This window comes from Chiloscyllium punctatum, chromosome 3, assembly GCF_047496795.1.
Source record: "Chiloscyllium punctatum isolate Juve2018m chromosome 3, sChiPun1.3, whole genome shotgun sequence".
Classification (NCBI taxonomy): Eukaryota; Metazoa; Chordata; class Chondrichthyes; order Orectolobiformes; family Hemiscylliidae; genus Chiloscyllium; species Chiloscyllium punctatum.
This window is the reverse complement of record NC_092741.1, coordinates 52,029,718-52,048,803: the sequence shown is the minus strand read 5'-3', so window position 1 is coordinate 52,048,803 and position 19,086 is coordinate 52,029,718. Positions and strand designations below refer to the sequence as shown.

At 39.5% G+C, this 19,086-nt stretch overlaps 1 protein-coding gene across 3 annotated transcripts in view; it reads right to left on the bottom strand.

Moving 5' to 3' along the window:
• The window catches only part of cyb5r4 (cytochrome b5 reductase 4), a 95,912-nt gene that overhangs the window by 56,899 nt on the left and 19,927 nt on the right, over positions 1-19,086 (bottom strand). For all 3 annotated transcript variants that reach the window (XR_011953544.1, XM_072553334.1, XM_072553336.1), the window contains exons 4-5: positions 12,295-12,379; positions 7,982-8,032 (exon numbers count right to left, since the gene is read on the bottom strand). Coding sequence is in view for 2 of the 3 variants with exons in the window: in XM_072553334.1 (XP_072409435.1) it covers positions 7,982-8,032; positions 12,295-12,379 (136 nt within the window). In the remaining variant the exon portion in view is untranslated. The remainder of the gene's footprint in view (positions 1-7,981; positions 8,033-12,294; positions 12,380-19,086) is intronic.

The following is a 19,086-nucleotide window of genomic DNA, read 5'->3' as shown; positions in this document are numbered from 1 at the left end:
ATACATTATTGTGGAACCAGGCAGCAGGGAGCAGATGTGGAACCAAAGGTGGCAGTTAGGAGATGATGGGAAGAGGTTGGTGGTTAGAAGAGGGAAATAAATGATGGTCAGGGGTGTGAGAAAGATTACGGTGTAGCTTGTTGGCTCTGAAGAACTCCTTCCTTATGAATCAATTGCTGCTACTCTACTTTTAGCTACCAGATGTTTTAGAACTTGAGAAAACCTGCCAACAAGAGTTAAATGTAGAAATATAGCTAAAATGAAGAGAAATAAATTATTTTCACTTCCCTCCTTTCACCTCCAAGCTGCGTCACATCTTGCGGATTTTAAAACTGGAAGTGACTAAGTTCAAGGTGGGTTGATCCTGTTTTAGAATTATTAACCTCCCACTTGAACAAAACTCAACCATTTTGGAGCTAAAACTGTCCTTAATTTTCAGGTCAATGGCCTTTAATCAGAACTGGCTAAGCTCTGCAACTTCTGATCCCTTCATTGATGCTCGAGAGTTTCCACCATTTTTTTACTTCATTTCAGATGTCTGACAAGTACAGTTTTGTTTTGTCCTATCATATATGGCAAATTTAGAAGATTTTGATGAGCTAGTGAGGGAAACCGATTTACTACTAATACTCAGGGTAAAAGGTACATCTTGTAGCTCCATTGTAAAAGGCCTTAAACAAAGAAATTAAAAATTAATCACAGGGACTCTCCAACTATTCTTCACTTACATGGCGATTATTACATCATATTTCCAGCTGCTGGCTACATACTGATGATATTGTGATAATGAGGTATCTAGTGGTAATATTCTGGGGACCCGGCTTCAAAACCCATCACGGGAGATGGCCAAATTTGAATTCAATAAAAATCTGGAAATAGCATTCGACTGCAGATGCATCTGTCTATGATGTTTCCTTTAAAGTGACCAACGCAGTCCTTGTTCAGACAGATCTTGCCTTCAGATTGGAAATATCTTCCTTCACGTTGTGTGGCACTATTACCAAACAGGGTATCCATGTGGTCTATCAACAGTAGCAGCAGAAGCTAGCTCCAATGCAATTTGTAGCCTTGTGACCTGATTTATCTCCCACACTGCCAATACCATCAACCCTGGTTTTAAGAGTGCAGGTCAGCATGCCAGGAGCAGCACCAGACATACTTAAAAATGAGGCGTCAATCTTGCGAAGCTACATCCTTGGACTACCAAATACAAAACAACAGGTCATAGAGTCATAGAGATGTATAGCATGGAAACAGACTCTTCAGTCCAACTTGTCCACGCCGACCAGATATCCCAACCCAATCTAGTCTCACTTGCCAATACCCAGCCCATATCCCTCCAAACCCTTCCTATTCATATACCCTTCCAAATGCCTCTTAAATGTTGCAATTTTACCAGCCTCCACCACATCCTCTGGCAGCTAATTCCATACACATACCACCCTCTGCGTGAAAACGTTACCCCTTAGGTATCTCTTACATCTTTCCCCTCTCACCCTAAATCTATGCCCTCTAGTTCTGACTCCCCAATCCCAGGGAAAAGACTGTCTATTTATCCTATCCATGCCCCTCATAATTTTGTAAATCTCTAAGGTCACCCCTCAGCCTCTGACACTCCAGGGAAAACAGCCCCAGCCTGTTCAGCCTCTCCCTATAGCTCAAATCTTCCAACCCTGGCAACATCCTTGTAAATCTTTTCTGAACCCTTTCAAGTTTCACAACATCTTTCCGATAGAAAGGAGACCAGAACTGCATGCATTATTCCAACAGTGGCCTAACCAATGTCCTGTACAGCTGCAACTTGACCTCCCAACTCCTGTACTCAATACTCTGACCAATAAAGGAAAGCATACCAAACACCTGTGATAGACATAACTTAGTGATTTCTGTCTTGTCACATTTAATTATGAATGGTAGTGGACAATAAAATACTTACTGGAGGAAAAGGTTCCACAAATTGTTACAAATATTTTGGCGACAAAATTCACCAAGGCCTTACTCATTGTCACTTCCACAAAGTTAACCGCAAGAGCGAGTTTCCAAAGTACCACCAACACATCTCCTGCCTCACTTGAGGACCGAACATCCTGGAACACCGAAACACAACCAAGGGCGCCGACCTCTCCATTCCCCATGCACATTTCGGAAAATCAAATCACAACACCATATTCCTCCTCCCAAATTACAATTTGTAATTGAAACATGTGGATCCTTCATAGAAGAAATACAATGCAGGTCTGAGGCAGTAGAAAAGTGTTTCTGGGACAGCTTGGAATTGGTGGACTGGACCGAATTCAAGTACTCAGCAAAAAACCTACATGAGCATGCCACCACCATCACAGGCTTCATCAGCAAACGTGTGGAGGACTACATGCCAAAGAGGTGAATTCAGGTTTTCCCCAAATGGAAACCTTGGATGAACTGGAAAATTCATTCCCTACTGAAGACTAGACGTACAACAATCAAGTTAGACAATCCAGACCTAAAAGGAAAATCAAGAATTGACTTCCGCAAAGCCATCAGAAATGCCAAGAGGCAGTACCTGACCAAATCGAGGCCGAAACCAACCATATAGACTCCTGCTGCCTGTGGCAAGGCCTAAACAACAATAACAGGATACAAAATGAAGAACAGTGAGATAGCAGAAAAAGACACATCCCTCCCTGATGCGCTCAAAGCTTTCTATGCTCAGTTTGAGCAGAATGCCAGCTGCGTGGTGTTACCCGTCACGACTGCCCCAGACTGGCCTGTTCCCTCCATCACCGCTGCAGATGGCAGATTAGTCTTCCTGGGAGTCAACCCAAGGATAACGACATTCCTGGATGGAATCCCCAGTCATGCACTTAGGCCTTGTGCGGACCAGCTGGCAGAGATATTCACTGACATCTACAATCTCTCACTCCTCCAAGCCTAAGTCACCCCACCAGCTTCAAGAAGACCACCATCATCCCAGTAACTAAGAAAGCACATGCAACATGCCTTAATGACTACTGCCCAGTGGCTCTGACCTCCACAATCATGAAGTGCTTTGAGAGGCTGGTCATGGTCCACCTCAACTCTAGTCTCCCAACCTGCCTCAATCCCCTGCAATTTGCCTACCAATGTAATAGGTCCACAACAGACAGCATTTCCCTCGCCACGTATGCATCTCTGAAACATATAGATAACAAGAATACCTACATCAGACTCCTGCTCATCAAATACAGCTTCATCTTCATTCCATTATCCATTCGAGTTTGATCTCAAAGCTCCGAAACCTAGGTCTCAGCTCCGCCCTCTGCAACTGGATCCTCAGCTTCTTGATCCATAGACCACAATCAATGAAGATAAACAACAGCACCTTCTCCACAATACCACTCAACACTTGAGACCCCAAGGATGTGTTTGCAAATCTCTACTGTACTCCATGTACACCCCGTTGCTAATTCCAAACGATCGCCATCGAAAAGTTGGCTGATGACACCACCAGGGTAGGACAGATATCAAATAATGACAAGTCAGAATATAGAAAGGAAATAGAGGGCTTGATGATGAGGTGCAATGATAACAACCTCTCTCTCTCTCTCAATGTCAACAAAAATAAAGAACTGATCATTGAATTGAGAAAAAAAGGAAAAGAACACACCCCCATATACATCAACGGAGCAGAGGTTGACAGAACTGAGAGCTTCAAATTCCTAGGAGTGACAATAACAGACAACCTATTCCTCAATTTTCCATGTAGATGCAACGGTCAAGAACACCCAACAACGTCTCTTCTTCCTCAGGTGGCTCAGGAAATTCGGCATATGCAGAAGTACCATCACCAACTTTTACAGATGCATCATAGAAAGCATAATGTCTGGGTGCATGGTGGCCTGGTATGGCAATTGCTCCATCCAGGACCATTAAAAACTATATAAGGTTGTGTGCACAGCCCAGATCATCATAGAAGCCAACTTCCCATACTTAGACTCCATTTACATCTCTAGTTGCTGCAGACAGGCTGCCAATATCAAAGACCCATCTCACCCCGGCGATGTTCACTCACAACCTCTTCCATCAGGCAGAAGATACAGAAGCTTGAACATATGCACCAGCAGGTTCAAGAACACTTTATTCCCTGTCATTATTAGACTGATGAATACGTTCTCTAACTTCAAATAATGTTGATCTTGTTAATGTTGATCTTGCTTTGCACACATCCTGTGTGGTATAAACTGTATGTCTTACTCTGTCCAAGGTTTGTTTCACCCTATGACCTATATGTCCTTGGTTACTATGATCTGCCTGTATTGCTTGCAAACAAAGCTTTTCACTGTACTCAGGTACACTGACAATAAATCAAATCAATCAAATATCCTTATCCTCAGTTACGGGGGAGCTGGGGACATCTGTGTAAGAGATAGGCTGAAGTACTTGTAACTATCTTGAGCCAAAACTGCTGAGCAGTTGATGGAATTTAACACTGGAATTTTATTCTGATATAAATGAGGTTATGCACTTTGGAAGAAGCAACAAGATGAGGGACTACTCAAATGAATCCAGGATGCTCAGAGGAACACAGGATCTTGGGGTGCTTTTCCATAAATCTCTGAAGAAGGACAGACAATAGGGTAGTTAGGATTCTTACCTTTATTAAGTGACTCATAGACTTGAGAGCAGCGAGGTTATGTTGGAGCTGCTCAGAACATTGGTTCAGACATTGCCGAGTACTGTGTGCATGAGAGGAAGGATGTAGTTGCACTGGAGGAGTGCAAATGTGATTCACTAGGACGTTGACTGAGATGGAACATTTCAATTATGGATAAGCTCAGGTTGGTTTGTTTAGAGCAGAGAAGTTGGAAGGGCGACCTAAGCGAGGTGTACAAGATTTTAAAGGCACATTTACAGGGTGAACAGTCGAAGGCTCAAGAACAAAGGGACACAATTCTAAAGTGAAAGGCAGGAGATTTAGATGGGATTGGAGGAAAAAACATTTCCTCAAAATTTTGGAATGCATTGCCTGGGTGGGTAGCTAAGGTAGGTAACCTCACAACATTTAAAAAGTACTTGCATGAGCATTTGAAATGACATACCATTCAGGCCAATGGGTCTAGTCTGGTAAAGTGAGACTAATGTATGTTGAGTAGGTGTAATACTAATGGTAGTGTTTTTTTTTAGCACTGCAGACTCGATGGCCATAAGTCCTTTTCTGTACTGTCTGATTCAATGATCTATTTTGGCATCCTCTAGATATCCCCAGCATCAGAAATGCCAGTCTTCAGCCAATTTGGTTCACTCCATGTGATATCTAGAAATGGCAAGAGGCAATGGATACTGCAAGGGCTACAGGCCCTGAGTACACTCTGATCGTAGCACTGAAGACTTGTACTCCAAAACATGCTCCAGAATTCGACATTAAGGCCACATTTGACTGAATATGCATTGTGGATCCCTAGCAAAATTAGAGGAATGGGAAGTAAGGGGGAAACTCTTCAGTAGTTAGTCATACCAAGCATAAAGGAAGACAATTGTGATTCTTGAAGGTCAGTAATTGCAGCTCCAGGACACCTCAAAGGGAGTTCCTCAGGGAAGTGTCCTAGGCCCACTCACTATCATCAATGACCTTCCCTCCATAACAATGTCAGAAGGGACGATGTTCGCTGATGATTGCATAATGTTCAGTACCACTTGCGAGTCCTCAGGTACTGTAGCAGTTCATGATCCAATATGGCAAGATATGAACAACATCCTGGTTTGAGCTGACAAGTGGTAAGTAACATTTGTACCATGTAAATGCCAGGCAATCACTAACAGAAGAAAATCTAGCAATCACTCCTTGACAGTCAATGGAATTATCATCATTGAATACGCCCATTAACATCCTAGAGGTTATCATTGACCAGAAACTGAACAGGGCTAGCCATTTACTACATTATTGCTGTTCCTGCTGAGAGTAACTCACCTCCTGACTCCCTAATGCCTGCCCACAAGGTATAAGTCTGGAATATTGTGTAATGGTGGCCATATGTCCGGATGAGCGTGGTTGCAATAATAATCAAGAAGCTTGACAATATCCAGGACAAAGTAGCTTGATTGATTGACAGCATATCCACAAATACTCATTCTTGCCACTACCCACATTCAGCAGCATTTACAATGTAAACTGGATAAATTCAGCATGGCACCTTGGCACCAATTTCCAAACCCAAAACTATCATCATCTAGAAGAAAAAGAGCAGCAAATACGTGGGAAAATCAACACCACAAGTTCCTCTCCAAGTTGCTCACCAGCCTGACTTGTAAATATAACAATTCTGTCAGAGTTGCTGACTCAAAATGCTGGAACTCCCTCCCTAACAGCAACGTGGGTCTTTCTACACTAAATGATGGCAGAAATTCAAGAAGCCAATGGGAAATTAGAGTTGGCCACCCAGCAATGCCCACACGCCAGCAGCCAGGTCAAAATATTATCAGAATTCTCTTTTCCTTTGTCTTATGAAAAATGTGAATCAACAGAGCCTTGTTGAGATTGTACGAGTGTTGTGTAAAGTTTTGGTCTTTTTACCTGAGGAATAAACATTTTTCTTCAAGGAAATGCAACAAAGACTCCATAAGATAATAAGATATTGGTGCAGAATTAGGCCATTCAACCCATCAAATCTGCTCTGCCATTTGATCACAGCTGATATGTTTCTCAAACTCATTCTTAGTCTTCTCCCCATAACCTTTGGTCCCCTTACTAATGTATAGCCTACCTCTGTCTTAAAAACACTCAATGACTTTGTCTCTACAGCCTTCTTTGACAACGGGCTCCACAGTTTCAGCACCCTCTGGTTGAAGAAATTCCTCATCTCAATTCTAAAGGGTCATCCCTTTACTCTGAAGCTGTGCCCTCGGGTCCTAGTCTGTCCTACTAATGGAAGTATCTTGCCCACATTCACTCTATTCAGGTCTCTCAGTATCTGAAAATTTCAATCCGTTTCACCCTCATTTTTCTAAACTCAGAGTACAAACCAGAGTTCTGAACGGCTCTTCATACGACAAGCCCTTTATCCCCACTTTCTGCCTCTGCCAGTCGACCAATCCTATATCCACGCCAGTACCTTCCCCTAACACAGTGTCAGCCCTATCAGCCCTATCGTATCATGCATTCTAAGTACTCTACATTCTCACCCTTAATAATGGACTCTAATTCCTGGGAAAGCAGGATTTGCCTGTGAACAGAGAAGACGACGACTGGGCCTATAATCTCCAGAATTCATTTAGAAGGGGAAGTGAATGAATGAAGTGTACAAAATTCTTAAGTGTTAGACATGGTAACTGCAGGAAGGATATTTCCCCTGGTTACGGTATCTTGAACTCAGGGATACAGTGTCAGAATATGGGGCAAACAAGCTTGGGCTAAAATGTGGAAGAATGTATTCACTGAGGCAGTGGTAAAACTTTGGAGTTCTCTACTCTAAAGAGTTGTGCAAGGTCAATCTATAAGTATGTTCAAGGCAAAGTCAGTTACATTTCTAGATACTAATGGCATCATGGAATATGGGGACACAAAAGGAATATTGCAAGAGGTTTTCTTTTATTCATTCATGGGATGAGGGCAATGCTTGGTTTATTGGCAACAAGGGACCATTTCTTATTAGTAAATAAAACAAATATAGTTGAATGGCAAAGCAGGCCTATGAAGCACCTTTTTTCTACGTTCCTGTGCACAAACCCAATACCTGTTTTTTAAAAAAATCCCCATATATATTTATTGATTGAAGCATTTGAAATTTTAATTTAAATTCTTATGCAAACAATTTTGAAAAACTGTTCAGAAGAATTTGAGAGTAAGAAAAAAGAATTCAATTAGTTATTTCTGGAAAATAGCACTAAACACAAGGCTTGCATTATGCTGTCAGAAATGTCAGTTTGGGGTAACAATATCAAATCCGAATATAGGACTTTATTAAGCACAAAATAAAATGATGTACTGATGATTCTTATGTTTAGGAACAAGTTTTTTTTCACATACCATTTAGTAACTTTTGCTTTGGTGCTTTTAAACCGGACGGATTCTCAATAGCTTTGGAGGGAAAAAGAAAGATAAAATTATTCATAGCTTCATAAGCAATGTAATGACATGCAGAAAATTGACATTGTACATTATTGATGCAAGACAACAGTTTAAATTAATTCTGGAAACAAAATCTGGAAAAAGTGAAAAAGAAAAGAATTTCTTAAAATGATGTTGTTTTCCTTGAATGATCCTCAAATTACTTTTTATTTGATGTTTCTTGCTGCTTCAAGAGATTTCATGGCTGTAAGTAGGCAGGAGCATTACTGATCATACTATTTAGATATAACGTAGCTGAATAAACACACTCAATAGATCTACTGGTCTCATACTATCCACTGTTGATGGGTGACGGAAACAACACAATAGCACAAAGCTGCTACATGTTGAAATAATGAAGCATAAGAGCCGCTTGTAAAATTAAATATGAGCAAACTCCATTTGCAGACTGCTGACTCTATCCCGTTCCCGAGACACTGACCAAGACAAACCACACCATTTATAATTTTGGCTTCCTACCTGACTCTAAATTGAGCTCATAATCTTTACAATGTTTAAAAGGCATTTGGATAATACATGAATAAGAAATGTTTGGAGTGATATGGTCCACATACAAGGCTTTTAGCCTACTTGCCAAGCAATCAATCAATAAGCTGTTAATATGCTGATCTCTCTTGAAACCACACAAATGGTCAACTGAAAACTAATCAAAGGATAAAGTTAAAAATCAGACAACACCAGGTTATAGTCCAACAGGTTTAACTGGAAGCACTAGCTTTCAAAGCGCCAGTCCTTCATCAAGTGATTGTGGAAAGGATCAAAAATGAAAACGATAGTCTCTGAGCAAAACTGCCCCGTACAGCAGCCAATGTGGTCCAGTATCCAACCTCACTACTTAAATAAGTCAATATTGTAGATATAAGTAAATCACAATGAATTCAAGTAATGCGTTTTAAAACTGTAAATCTTCTTTCACAATTTCCTTGGTTTAAAGCTGCATCTTTTCTCTATTTTTTTGTCCACGGTTCAAAAATAAGAGTGGTCTTGACACTACCAATAAATATTTTATCACAAGGTATATAACACAGACAACAAGCGATTTATATCTATTCATCCTTTATCTAAGCCTATATGATCTTTGTCACTGTTCTGTTAAATCATAACTTATTTCACCATTTTTACATTCTAGACAACATGCCCACTCACACTTATCCTTACCAGTAACGTGAGCAACCTTTATACTGAATGGTAGAATAAGTAAACTCATCTGGACAATCTCATATTTTGCGTTTTAAACAGTTCAGTAATTACAATCAGTATGGATTTTTTTTTCATTGCAACCCTGCTGTACATGAGCTTCAAAACAGCCAAACATAATACCAATGTTTCTTTTTCGCCTTTTCTCTGACATGGTTTTAATTTTTCAGAAAAATACACCAGTTGCTTCTCTGTTTAATACAATTTGTTTTCCCCAAGTCACTAGCACCTTTTCAAAAGTTTAGTTAAGACAGGATGACCAACACTGATTCATTTATTGGGATTACTTCCAGTTTTTCAAAGATTACTTGGCAATCTGACCATACTGCTGTTGCCTATTTCCACAACAAGTGGATAGCTATTGTGTTGAAGTTAGGCATAAATTACCAAAACAAAACCTAGACTTTCCTAAAAATCTCATGGTTTCTGTTTATGTTTTGGAGTAGGGGATTCAATCAGAGCCTTAATGTTTGCCAATCTTGGCAGTATTTCCTTTTGTCCCACAATATGTCAGAAGTAAATTTTTCTTGCTTTTGTAAATTCACTTTTAGCCAAATTGATTCCAAAGTAGCAAATGGAACAAAGCAGAATATTTTTTCAGCTTTAAAACTAGTGACATGTTATCAGTACGTCTTCAGCAGGTAAGCTTTCACTAAGAAAGAGGCATTGCCAATTCTGTTGATTTTCTAATCAAGGAATTGGGTAGGAATTTGTTTTTATTACTGCATTTAGTTTTCATTACGTTGAGAAGAAGCTAGTTGATCTATCAAGCGGCTAGGTTCAATCAAGCAATTTTCCAAATATATTGAATCTCCATTTCCACATGAGCTTGCTCATCTGGTTTAACGGATAATGATGTTGTTTAATCAGCATTAAGCCCTCTACGTCCACAACATTTCTGGCTAATTTTGTACATCTAGGTGTCTCTTTCAAATTTCCTGATTCTTCAGAAGTAAACTTACAAGATCTTTCCATTACCCTTCCCCAAATCTGAGAACACCATATCAAAATGTCACAGTGTTTTCATTTTGACTACTAGAATTGTAGGTTTGCTTTGTGAACTGATTATTTTTTCTTCTACCTCAATCAGTGTCTCTGTCATCCTTCACTAGTCTTACCAATTGCTCTTTCTCATCACCTTTCCTGTGATGATATCACTTCAACATGTTCACATGACATAATTGATTTTTCTTCCTGCAATCAGGAGGATCAGATAGGTTACATTACTAACTCTCCAATCTAGCTTGTCGAGAACAATGAACTTAGTTTTCCGAGGCTCATCTTGTAAAATAGTATTAGTTCTTTGTCTCCTTTCTGAAATGCTGAAATAAATGTTTTAGCAGTTTAGCCTTCTGCCATGCCCATCAAAGCAACAAGTTTAATATTGAAGGGGTGAGGAGAAAAGAATAGGGGGACAGATGCAATGCAAAGTACATGCAGAGTACAGAGTATGGAAGAAAGAGGGGAAAGCAGAGGTACATAGACAGAAAATACATTAAAAATGTGGAGAAGGAAAGAATAAATAGCTAGCATTCTGGCATTTTGTACAACCTTTATAAAGCCAAAAATCTATAGTAACCAGCTAATAAGAAACTCGTACAATGCATACAGTAAACAACATATTTATCATAACATTTGTGGACATACAGATATCATTAGTTCCTTCAATAATAGACTGTTTTGCTGGACTGTTGTCAGTAAGGACATTTAATGAATCTGTTCACAGTTTAAAGAATATCTAAGTTTTGACTGTGATGCAAACTCGCATTCAACCACTAATGCATCCTTTCTACTTCAAGTTCCCATATCTCCAATATAAGTAATAACCAGAAGGCAAAAAATAAATTAGTTTAAAAGAATAAATCAATAGTGTAATTAACGCATTGTAGCTAGGTATTCTGGCCAAACTGTAATGCCAGTAAAATGGTTAAGGTAAAAAGTATTGAGAAGGAAAAACAACCTTCTTACTGATGAGCAGCTTTATTATTGGTAGTGTGGGTAAGATTTATTCCTCAATCAATACAACAAGAAACATTATCTGACTATCACATTGTTTAGTCGTGGAAGTGCATTGTGTGCAAGTTAGTTGCTATATTTCTTACATTATAATAGTGACTGCACTGCAAAAGGAGTCACGTGACAGTAAAGCATTTGGGGATATCCAGTGGTTACTCTTTCTTTGATAATTATTACAATTTTAATGGACTAAACATGCTCACAGTTTAGAATACATACTCAGCTGCAAGTTGTGCTGCTGTCTTTGCTGCTCGCGCATGTCAGTAGCGAATCTTATACAATACAAATAGACCCAGGTATGTAAAATGCACAGTAACATGAATACCATATTTTAAAAATGGGCATCACTGGCTAGGTCAGCACTTACTGTCCATTCTAATTTTCCTTTGAGAAGGTGGTGAGCTGCCTTCTTGAACTACTACAGTCCATTTGATGAAGGCGGAGCCACTATGCCATTACAGAGGCAGTTCCAGGATTTTGACCTAGAACGTCAATAGTCAGGATGGTGATGGCTTGGATGGGGACATGCAACTGGTGGTGTTCCCATGTATCAACTGCCATTGTACTTCTGGATGATAAAGGTCACAGATTTAGAAGGTGCTGTCAAAGGAACTGTGGTGAATTGTGACAGTGCACCTTGACGATGACACACACTGCTCCAAGTGAATGTAGGTGTTGCACAGAGTAAATGTTTGTGGATGGGATGCTAATCAAGTGGACTGCTTTGTTCTGGATGGTATTGAGTTTCTTCACTGTTGTTGGAGCTGCATCCAGCCAAGTGGGGAGTATTACATCACCTTGCTTATGCCTTGTAGATAGTAGACACCTTTTGGAGAGTCAGGAGGTAACTTCCTCAGTGCAGGATTCCTACTGCCTGACCTGCTCTTGAAGTTACAGTCAATGGGACACTTACTTTCTTTGCTACTTTACTTTTTTACGCCGTGACTTTACTTTGAGGTTGGTTCACTTTTTCATACAGTAAGAAAATTAGAATCTACCTTCAGAGACAGTTTTAGGTCTTGAAGCCATTCTTCCCACAAGGCATTCCTTCAGCATAGATTCGTAGTTAACCCAGCTATGAATCTGAAATATGAAGAAAATAAATCACTTCAGTTGGTTTGCTCAGGCTTGCAAGAAGTTTTCCACAGAATATTTAAGCAAATACAAAAACTCCTGTAAATACACAGAAAATATAGGTGAAATTTTCCTCAATGCTGAATGACATGGTAACGAGGTGTCAGTTGGGAAAATAAAGCAAGAACAGAAATATTAGATTCTCACAATCAAGAAAGAGTAGTCTAATTTTGAGAGTAAGGTTTTACAAGTTAGATTTAAAAAGCCATTAGTGAGTGATGATGAGCCTATGTGCATGCATTAAAATTTCATTATTATCACTTCCACTTTACTTATATGCAGCTTGTTATTTTCCCAGGAAGTGGACAGAAAATAGACAGCCACAGTTCTCCACATGAAAGTCTGTATGGGTCCCTGGCAGCTGCAGCTTGTCAGCGCCTTCTTCAGACCTCCACCTTGTTCGGAGTTTTCCAATATCTCATGGCACACTCCATGAGCAGCAATTGCCAACATCCTTAATCCATGAAGGTTGGCAGTGGACAAGCATCAGCTAGATCACATCACAGATCTCCAACTCACTTAGAATGCTGTTCCACTACTTCAATACTGCACTTTGGAACTCACTGACATCACACATAACCCTGCTGCTGCCAGGCCACTTTGTGTGCAGGGACAGGCACACATCTCATGTGCAGAACACAGTGCATCTCGTTGTTCTTCACTTTCTTTTTTTGTTCCTACTCACACTGCACCTACTTGAATATGCAAAGCATCTTTACTTTGCCTTGCCTTTGATGCCTCACTCAGAACTTACATTTTGCCTTTGCTTTTAGCACAAATTCAAAGTCTCTTTGCTGCTACACAACCCTTAGAATACTACCCTTTATTTTACACTATCTTTAAATGTTCTTTGGACTTCTCATGCATCACCTCTCACCTCTCTGCAATTCACTTCATCTGCCACTTATCCATCCACACCAAGGTTCAACGTCCGTTTGAAGTTCTATGCAACCCTCCTCACAGTTTACAATTCTCCTAAATTTTGAGTTGTCCACAGACTTCAGCATTATCTGATTCACACCAAGGTCTAGATCATTAACATTTATCAGGAGAAACAAAGGTCAAACACCTGTGGAATTCCACCACAAACCTACATTCAGCCTGATGAGTTTCTGTTTCCTATTCCTCAGCTAACTTGGTATCTATGTTACTACTCTCCCTTTAATTCCATGACCAATAAATTTCCGCACAATTCTGCTGTTGGCACTGTAAATAATACCTTTTGGAAGTCCATATTCACCCCATTAACAGTCTTTCCCCATCAACTCTCTCTTTCACTTCCTAAAAGAATGCCCAGCAAGTTAGTCAGACTGTTAACATATCCCTGCCAACTCGAATGCAAGGTATCAGGCTGTAAATACAGTTGAGAAGAAGCCGAATATGGAAGGTGCAGAAGGGAGATGAAAAAAAAGAACAGCAGAAGCAAAGGGAGATTATGAAAAAAACTGTTAGTTAACACAAAAAGGAAATCAAAAAGTCTTCTACAGGTGGTCCCAGCTTACAAATGTCTACACTTACAAACGAGATCCCATATTAGTATTAATTTTAAGGAACAGACATGAATATTGCATTGTACTTACAAATGGATATTTTATACAGTACTGTGTTCCAAATTACGTGCAAATTGACTTCCAGACATACTCATGAACCAGAACCCGTTTGTAGCCAAGACCATCTGTATATGCACATTAATTGTAAAAGGAGAAGTAGGGCCAAAAACATGGATTCACGCTTAGAGGCAAAAGGCATGACCAAGGAGTTTAATTAATACCTTACATATGATATAGATGCTTTCCAGACCATGATGATAGGGGAGGAAACACACATATTAGAAAGATTTAAAATTAATAAGGAGGCAGTACTGAATAAGCTGTTGGCACTTAGAGTTGTTAAGGGATTGGATGAGATGCATCCAAGGATTTAGAAGGAAGGAAGAGTGGAAATTGCATAGGCATTAACAATAATATTTCAATTTTCTCTGGATTCAGGGTGGTGCTGGCAGACTGGAGAATTACAAACATCATGTTCATTTTCAAAAAGATTGTAGAAGTCCACCCTACAATTATAGACCAGTCAGTTAACTTCAGAGGTGGAGGAATTTCAAGAAACAATTATTAGCGAATAGAATTAATAGTCATATGGAAAATGTAGACTGAATCAAAATGGATTTGATGAAGGAAACTTTTGTCCAAAATGTTGGAGTTGTTTGAAGAGATAACATGAACTGTGTGGAGTGAGTTTATTTTAAATTTCTGAAGAAGCAGGCTCTACTTGAGAACAAAGTGAGGCTCTCATGATGCATTAAACAGACGCACAGACAGTACAGGTTAATCACTAATCTTGCTATGCATAAGAAGGAAATACCTCAATAATTTTCACAGCAAGATTGATCTCTTCTCTTGAATATAATTACAATTGTCACATTCCTAAAGGAGGATTTTCCTTTTCCTCCCAAAACTATAGTATGATTCCATGGAATCTGATTAACAAAGACTGACAAGCTTTGAAGATCTCAGCAGGAATATAATTGTAACCACAGGGTTTGCTGTTTTCAAGCATCTTTTGCATGTTGCAGCTCTCCAAATGATGGTTTTTCACCATGGTTTCTTGCACAGGTCACTAGAAAATAGTGGAGTCATGTTAGAAGAGCTCTCAGAAATGTTCTTCCAGTATTTTCAGATGACATTGGAATACTTAAAAAGGAAAACATCATCCCATGAATGAAAGAGATTTTGATCACTTTGCGCTTGATGAACCTTGTAATCACTGTCAATTGCAGTAAAACTGCAAATGGTTCTTTGGGAAGGAAATCTGCCATTATACACTCTGGCCCACATGTGATTCCAGACCTACAGCAATGTGGTTGACCCTCAACTGCTCTTCGGGATATTAAGTTTGGGCAAAAAATGCCGGCCTGGCCAAAGGCACCTGGATCACGTGAATGAATTTAAAAATATTGATCCTTTTGTCTGTAAACCACACAGGAAAGTTATCAAGATGTTGGAGAAGATACAGAAGAGATTCACTAGAATAATATCAGATGAAGGATGAACAAGAGAATTCAATTAATTAAAAAAGGGTGGAGAAGCTTAGAGGAAATCTGAAGGGTTCAAAATTATGAAAGGTTCTCAGAAAATAAATAAACAAGAAGCTATTTGCAGTACAGACATAGATAATGCAAGCCAATTGACAAAAACAGTACCAAGTTGGTTTATGTACAGACAGTTGCTGTGATTTGGAGAGCAAGCTTCAAAAGGTAGTGACACAGGTAAGGTAACAATAGTCAGAAGAAACAAGAACAGAAATTGCTGGAAAAGCTCAAAAGGTCTGGCAGCATCTGAGGAGAGAAGTCAGACTTAACGTTTCAGGTCTGGTGACCCCTCCTCAGAACTTAGAATTCTCAGAAGAAAGTTAGATAGACACTTGAGGAGAAATGTTTCCAGGATATGGAGAAAGAGCAGGAAAACAGGATTAACTGAATAGCTCTACCAAAGTGCCAAAAAGCCTCCTTTGTGCTGTATTATCTTATGATTGCATACCTTCAATTACATTTGAATTGAAGAGGTGTTAAAAAGGTTCTACAGTTGAGTAGTCTGACAAAAAAAAACAAGTGCTAATGGTTGTATAATTGGGATAGAGTAGTTTCAGGAAATCATTGTTTTGAAAGGGGACTATTGGAGACACATTATTAGTGCAGCGACTTCATTATTATATGTATAATGTAACGCTACTGTGAATGTTTAAATATTTGCATGATGAGCAAGATAGGCAAATTCATCTTTGCTGAAATTTACATGTTTTGATTAGAACAGGTTATTTTCAGGTAATTAAATCTACAAAATATTGTTTTTTATTCCTGATCCCGTTCATTTATGTCTTTTAGGGAAGCAAATCTGCCATCCTAACAGAGTTTGATCTGTACCTGACTACAGTATAGGTGGTCCCTGAATTACAAATACTCACATGAATGTGATCCCATATGAGTGTTAATTTTAGGGACAATTGGACATGTGATATTTTATCATGTACTTGTGTTCCAACTTGCGTACAAATCAACTCCTGTAACTCGTCAGGAACGGAATCTGTTTGTAACTCAGGGATTGCCTATAATATGACTGACTCTTCACTAGACCTTCATATGACCTAGTAAGGAAAGAGTGGGTAGCACTACTGCCTCAGTGCTAGGGACCTGGGTTTGATTCCAGCTTTGGGTGACTGTCTGTGTGGAGTTTGCAATTTTTCCCCTATGTCTGTTTGGGTTTCTGCCAGGTACTCCAGTTTCCTCTCACAATCCAAAGATGAACAGGTTAGGTGAATTCGCCATTGCAAATTGCCCTGTAGTGTCCAGGGATGTGTAGGTTAGGTAGGTTAGCCATGGTAAACATGGGTTTATGTGGATCGGGTGGATCTGGCTGAGATGTTGTTCGGAGAGTCGGTACAGACTTGATGGGTCAAATGCTCTCTATCAGATTCTATGAATCTATTCTATGATTCAAAATACAAAGAAACAAGTCTAGCACTATCTTTTTATCACAACAAGGGATGGACAATGTATGGCAACAATGTCAGGAACATCCATATCCGGAGAATGTTTACAAAAAAAAGAAAAATGCTGATTTTTTCTGAAGAAATCATAGAATCTTGAAGTGGATGCGAACATGAAAACACTCAACGAAGAGCAAGAACAGGGGTGCTGTTATAGAAAGAAACAGGAGCTCTGCATCTTAACCTTTTATTGCACATAATCATTTTGTTTTGGAATTATCTATCACAGAGTTTGTGAAAGTTCCCGTCAGACTATTCAAAATAGGTCAATAGATTTTTTCATTGGGGATATCGAGAGTGGTCATAACAAATTGTATTGGATGGTGCAGCTGGCTTGAGGGACCAAATAGTCTACTACTGCTCCTGTTTCTTAGTCTTTACATTTGCTATTCTCAAATGTCAAGATTTCAATAAACCTAAGTAAAGGTTGGGCTAAAGTGTCTCTAAAAGGTTATGTTGTCAATGAGATGAATGGAGCATTAGAAATGTTCTCCATGTTCAATTTACCTGAGTGTGTTTGCTGGGAAGTTTGTTGCAGTTTGAATTTGTGAAAGATGTAGTTTCAGCCACATTAGCAGACTTTAAGTAACTGGGTCAGAGTTCAGTCATTGACAGTTCAGCATAGCTGAGAGTGTGCTGAAGGAAGCCCACATGCAGCATTTACTTGATGCAGCTTGAAAGGTTGAAGCTTTCAGAAATTCAGCAGTAGCTTAGGGAAACTAGCTGTTTGATGAAAGCCGAAATTAGGTGCCTTGGAGCAGTTCCATAAATCTTGTGGAACTTGGTCTCAGGAGAATAGACATGAGCAGTTACTGAGGATGTCAGAGTTGGAGAGTTTCATTTGTTCAAAACTGTGGAATTTTGTGGCTTTATTCTCTTAGTGAGTCCCAGTAATCTCAAATTGTAACAAATTTAAATAATAAGAAACATTTATTCCTGACAAGTGATCATAAATTAAATTAGGTGGTATGGTCTGGGCTTGTACCAATCTACAGTGCAATGCAGTCAGATCTAGCCATCAACGATCTCTTAATTACTTTATGTGCATTAGTACTGAGAGAGTACTTTTTCAAGACAAGTATCTCCCATTTATGAACTGTACTTTCAGATATTTGAACTGTACTCTTCTGAAGAAGAATCATGCCAGACTCAAAACATCAACTCTGTTTCTGTCTCCACAAATACTCCCAGACTTGTGGAGTTTCTCCAGCATTCTCCACATTTGTAATAAAGCATACTGAAATTTGAAAGGATTCAGCAAAGATTTACGAGGATGTTTCCAGGATTGGTGAATTTGAGCTACAGGAAGAGGCTGAATAGACTGGGGCACCGTTTTCCCTGGAGTGTCGGAGGCTGAGGGGTGACTTTATAGAGGTATATAAAATCATAAGGGGTATGGCCTTTTCCCTGGGGTGGGGGAGTCCAGAACTAGAGGGCATAGGTTTAGGGTGAGAGGGGAAAGATATAAGAGAGACCTAAGGGGCAACTTTTTCACGCAGAGGGTGTTGCGTATATGGAATGAGCTACCAGAGGAAGTGGAGGAGGCTGGTACAATTACAACATTTAAAAGACATTTGGATGGGTATATGAATAGGAAGGATTTAGAGGGATATGGGCCAAGTGCTGGCAAATAGGACTAGATTAGATTCAGATATCTGGTCGGCATGGACATGTTGAACCAAAGGGTCTGTTTCCATGCTGTACATCTCTATGATTCTAAATCAAAATTTATCGATATCCTCAAAATATAGCACAAAAATACTAAATTTGTCATAATATTGTCAGATTGTAATGGGGTAAAAATGTTTTCATGCATTTCAAAATGGAAAAGTGCATTTGATTTCTGGTACTTAAAAGACGAGTTTGAAGCAATGGAAGGATTGTTGCTCGTTACAAAAATGCATGCTCTTAAACCTGATAATCTTCATACCAGTTTAGTTGTTCCTACATGACCGGAGGATTTATGGCTCTCACCCACACACAACGACCACCTAAATCCACTTGGGTATTTAACCAGTGGACATCAAACTAGAATTCAGAGCTGTTACTCAGGGTTGCATTCAGTGGGACTGCCTGAGTGTAGTCTGACTCAGCACTTTCTGACTCAGACA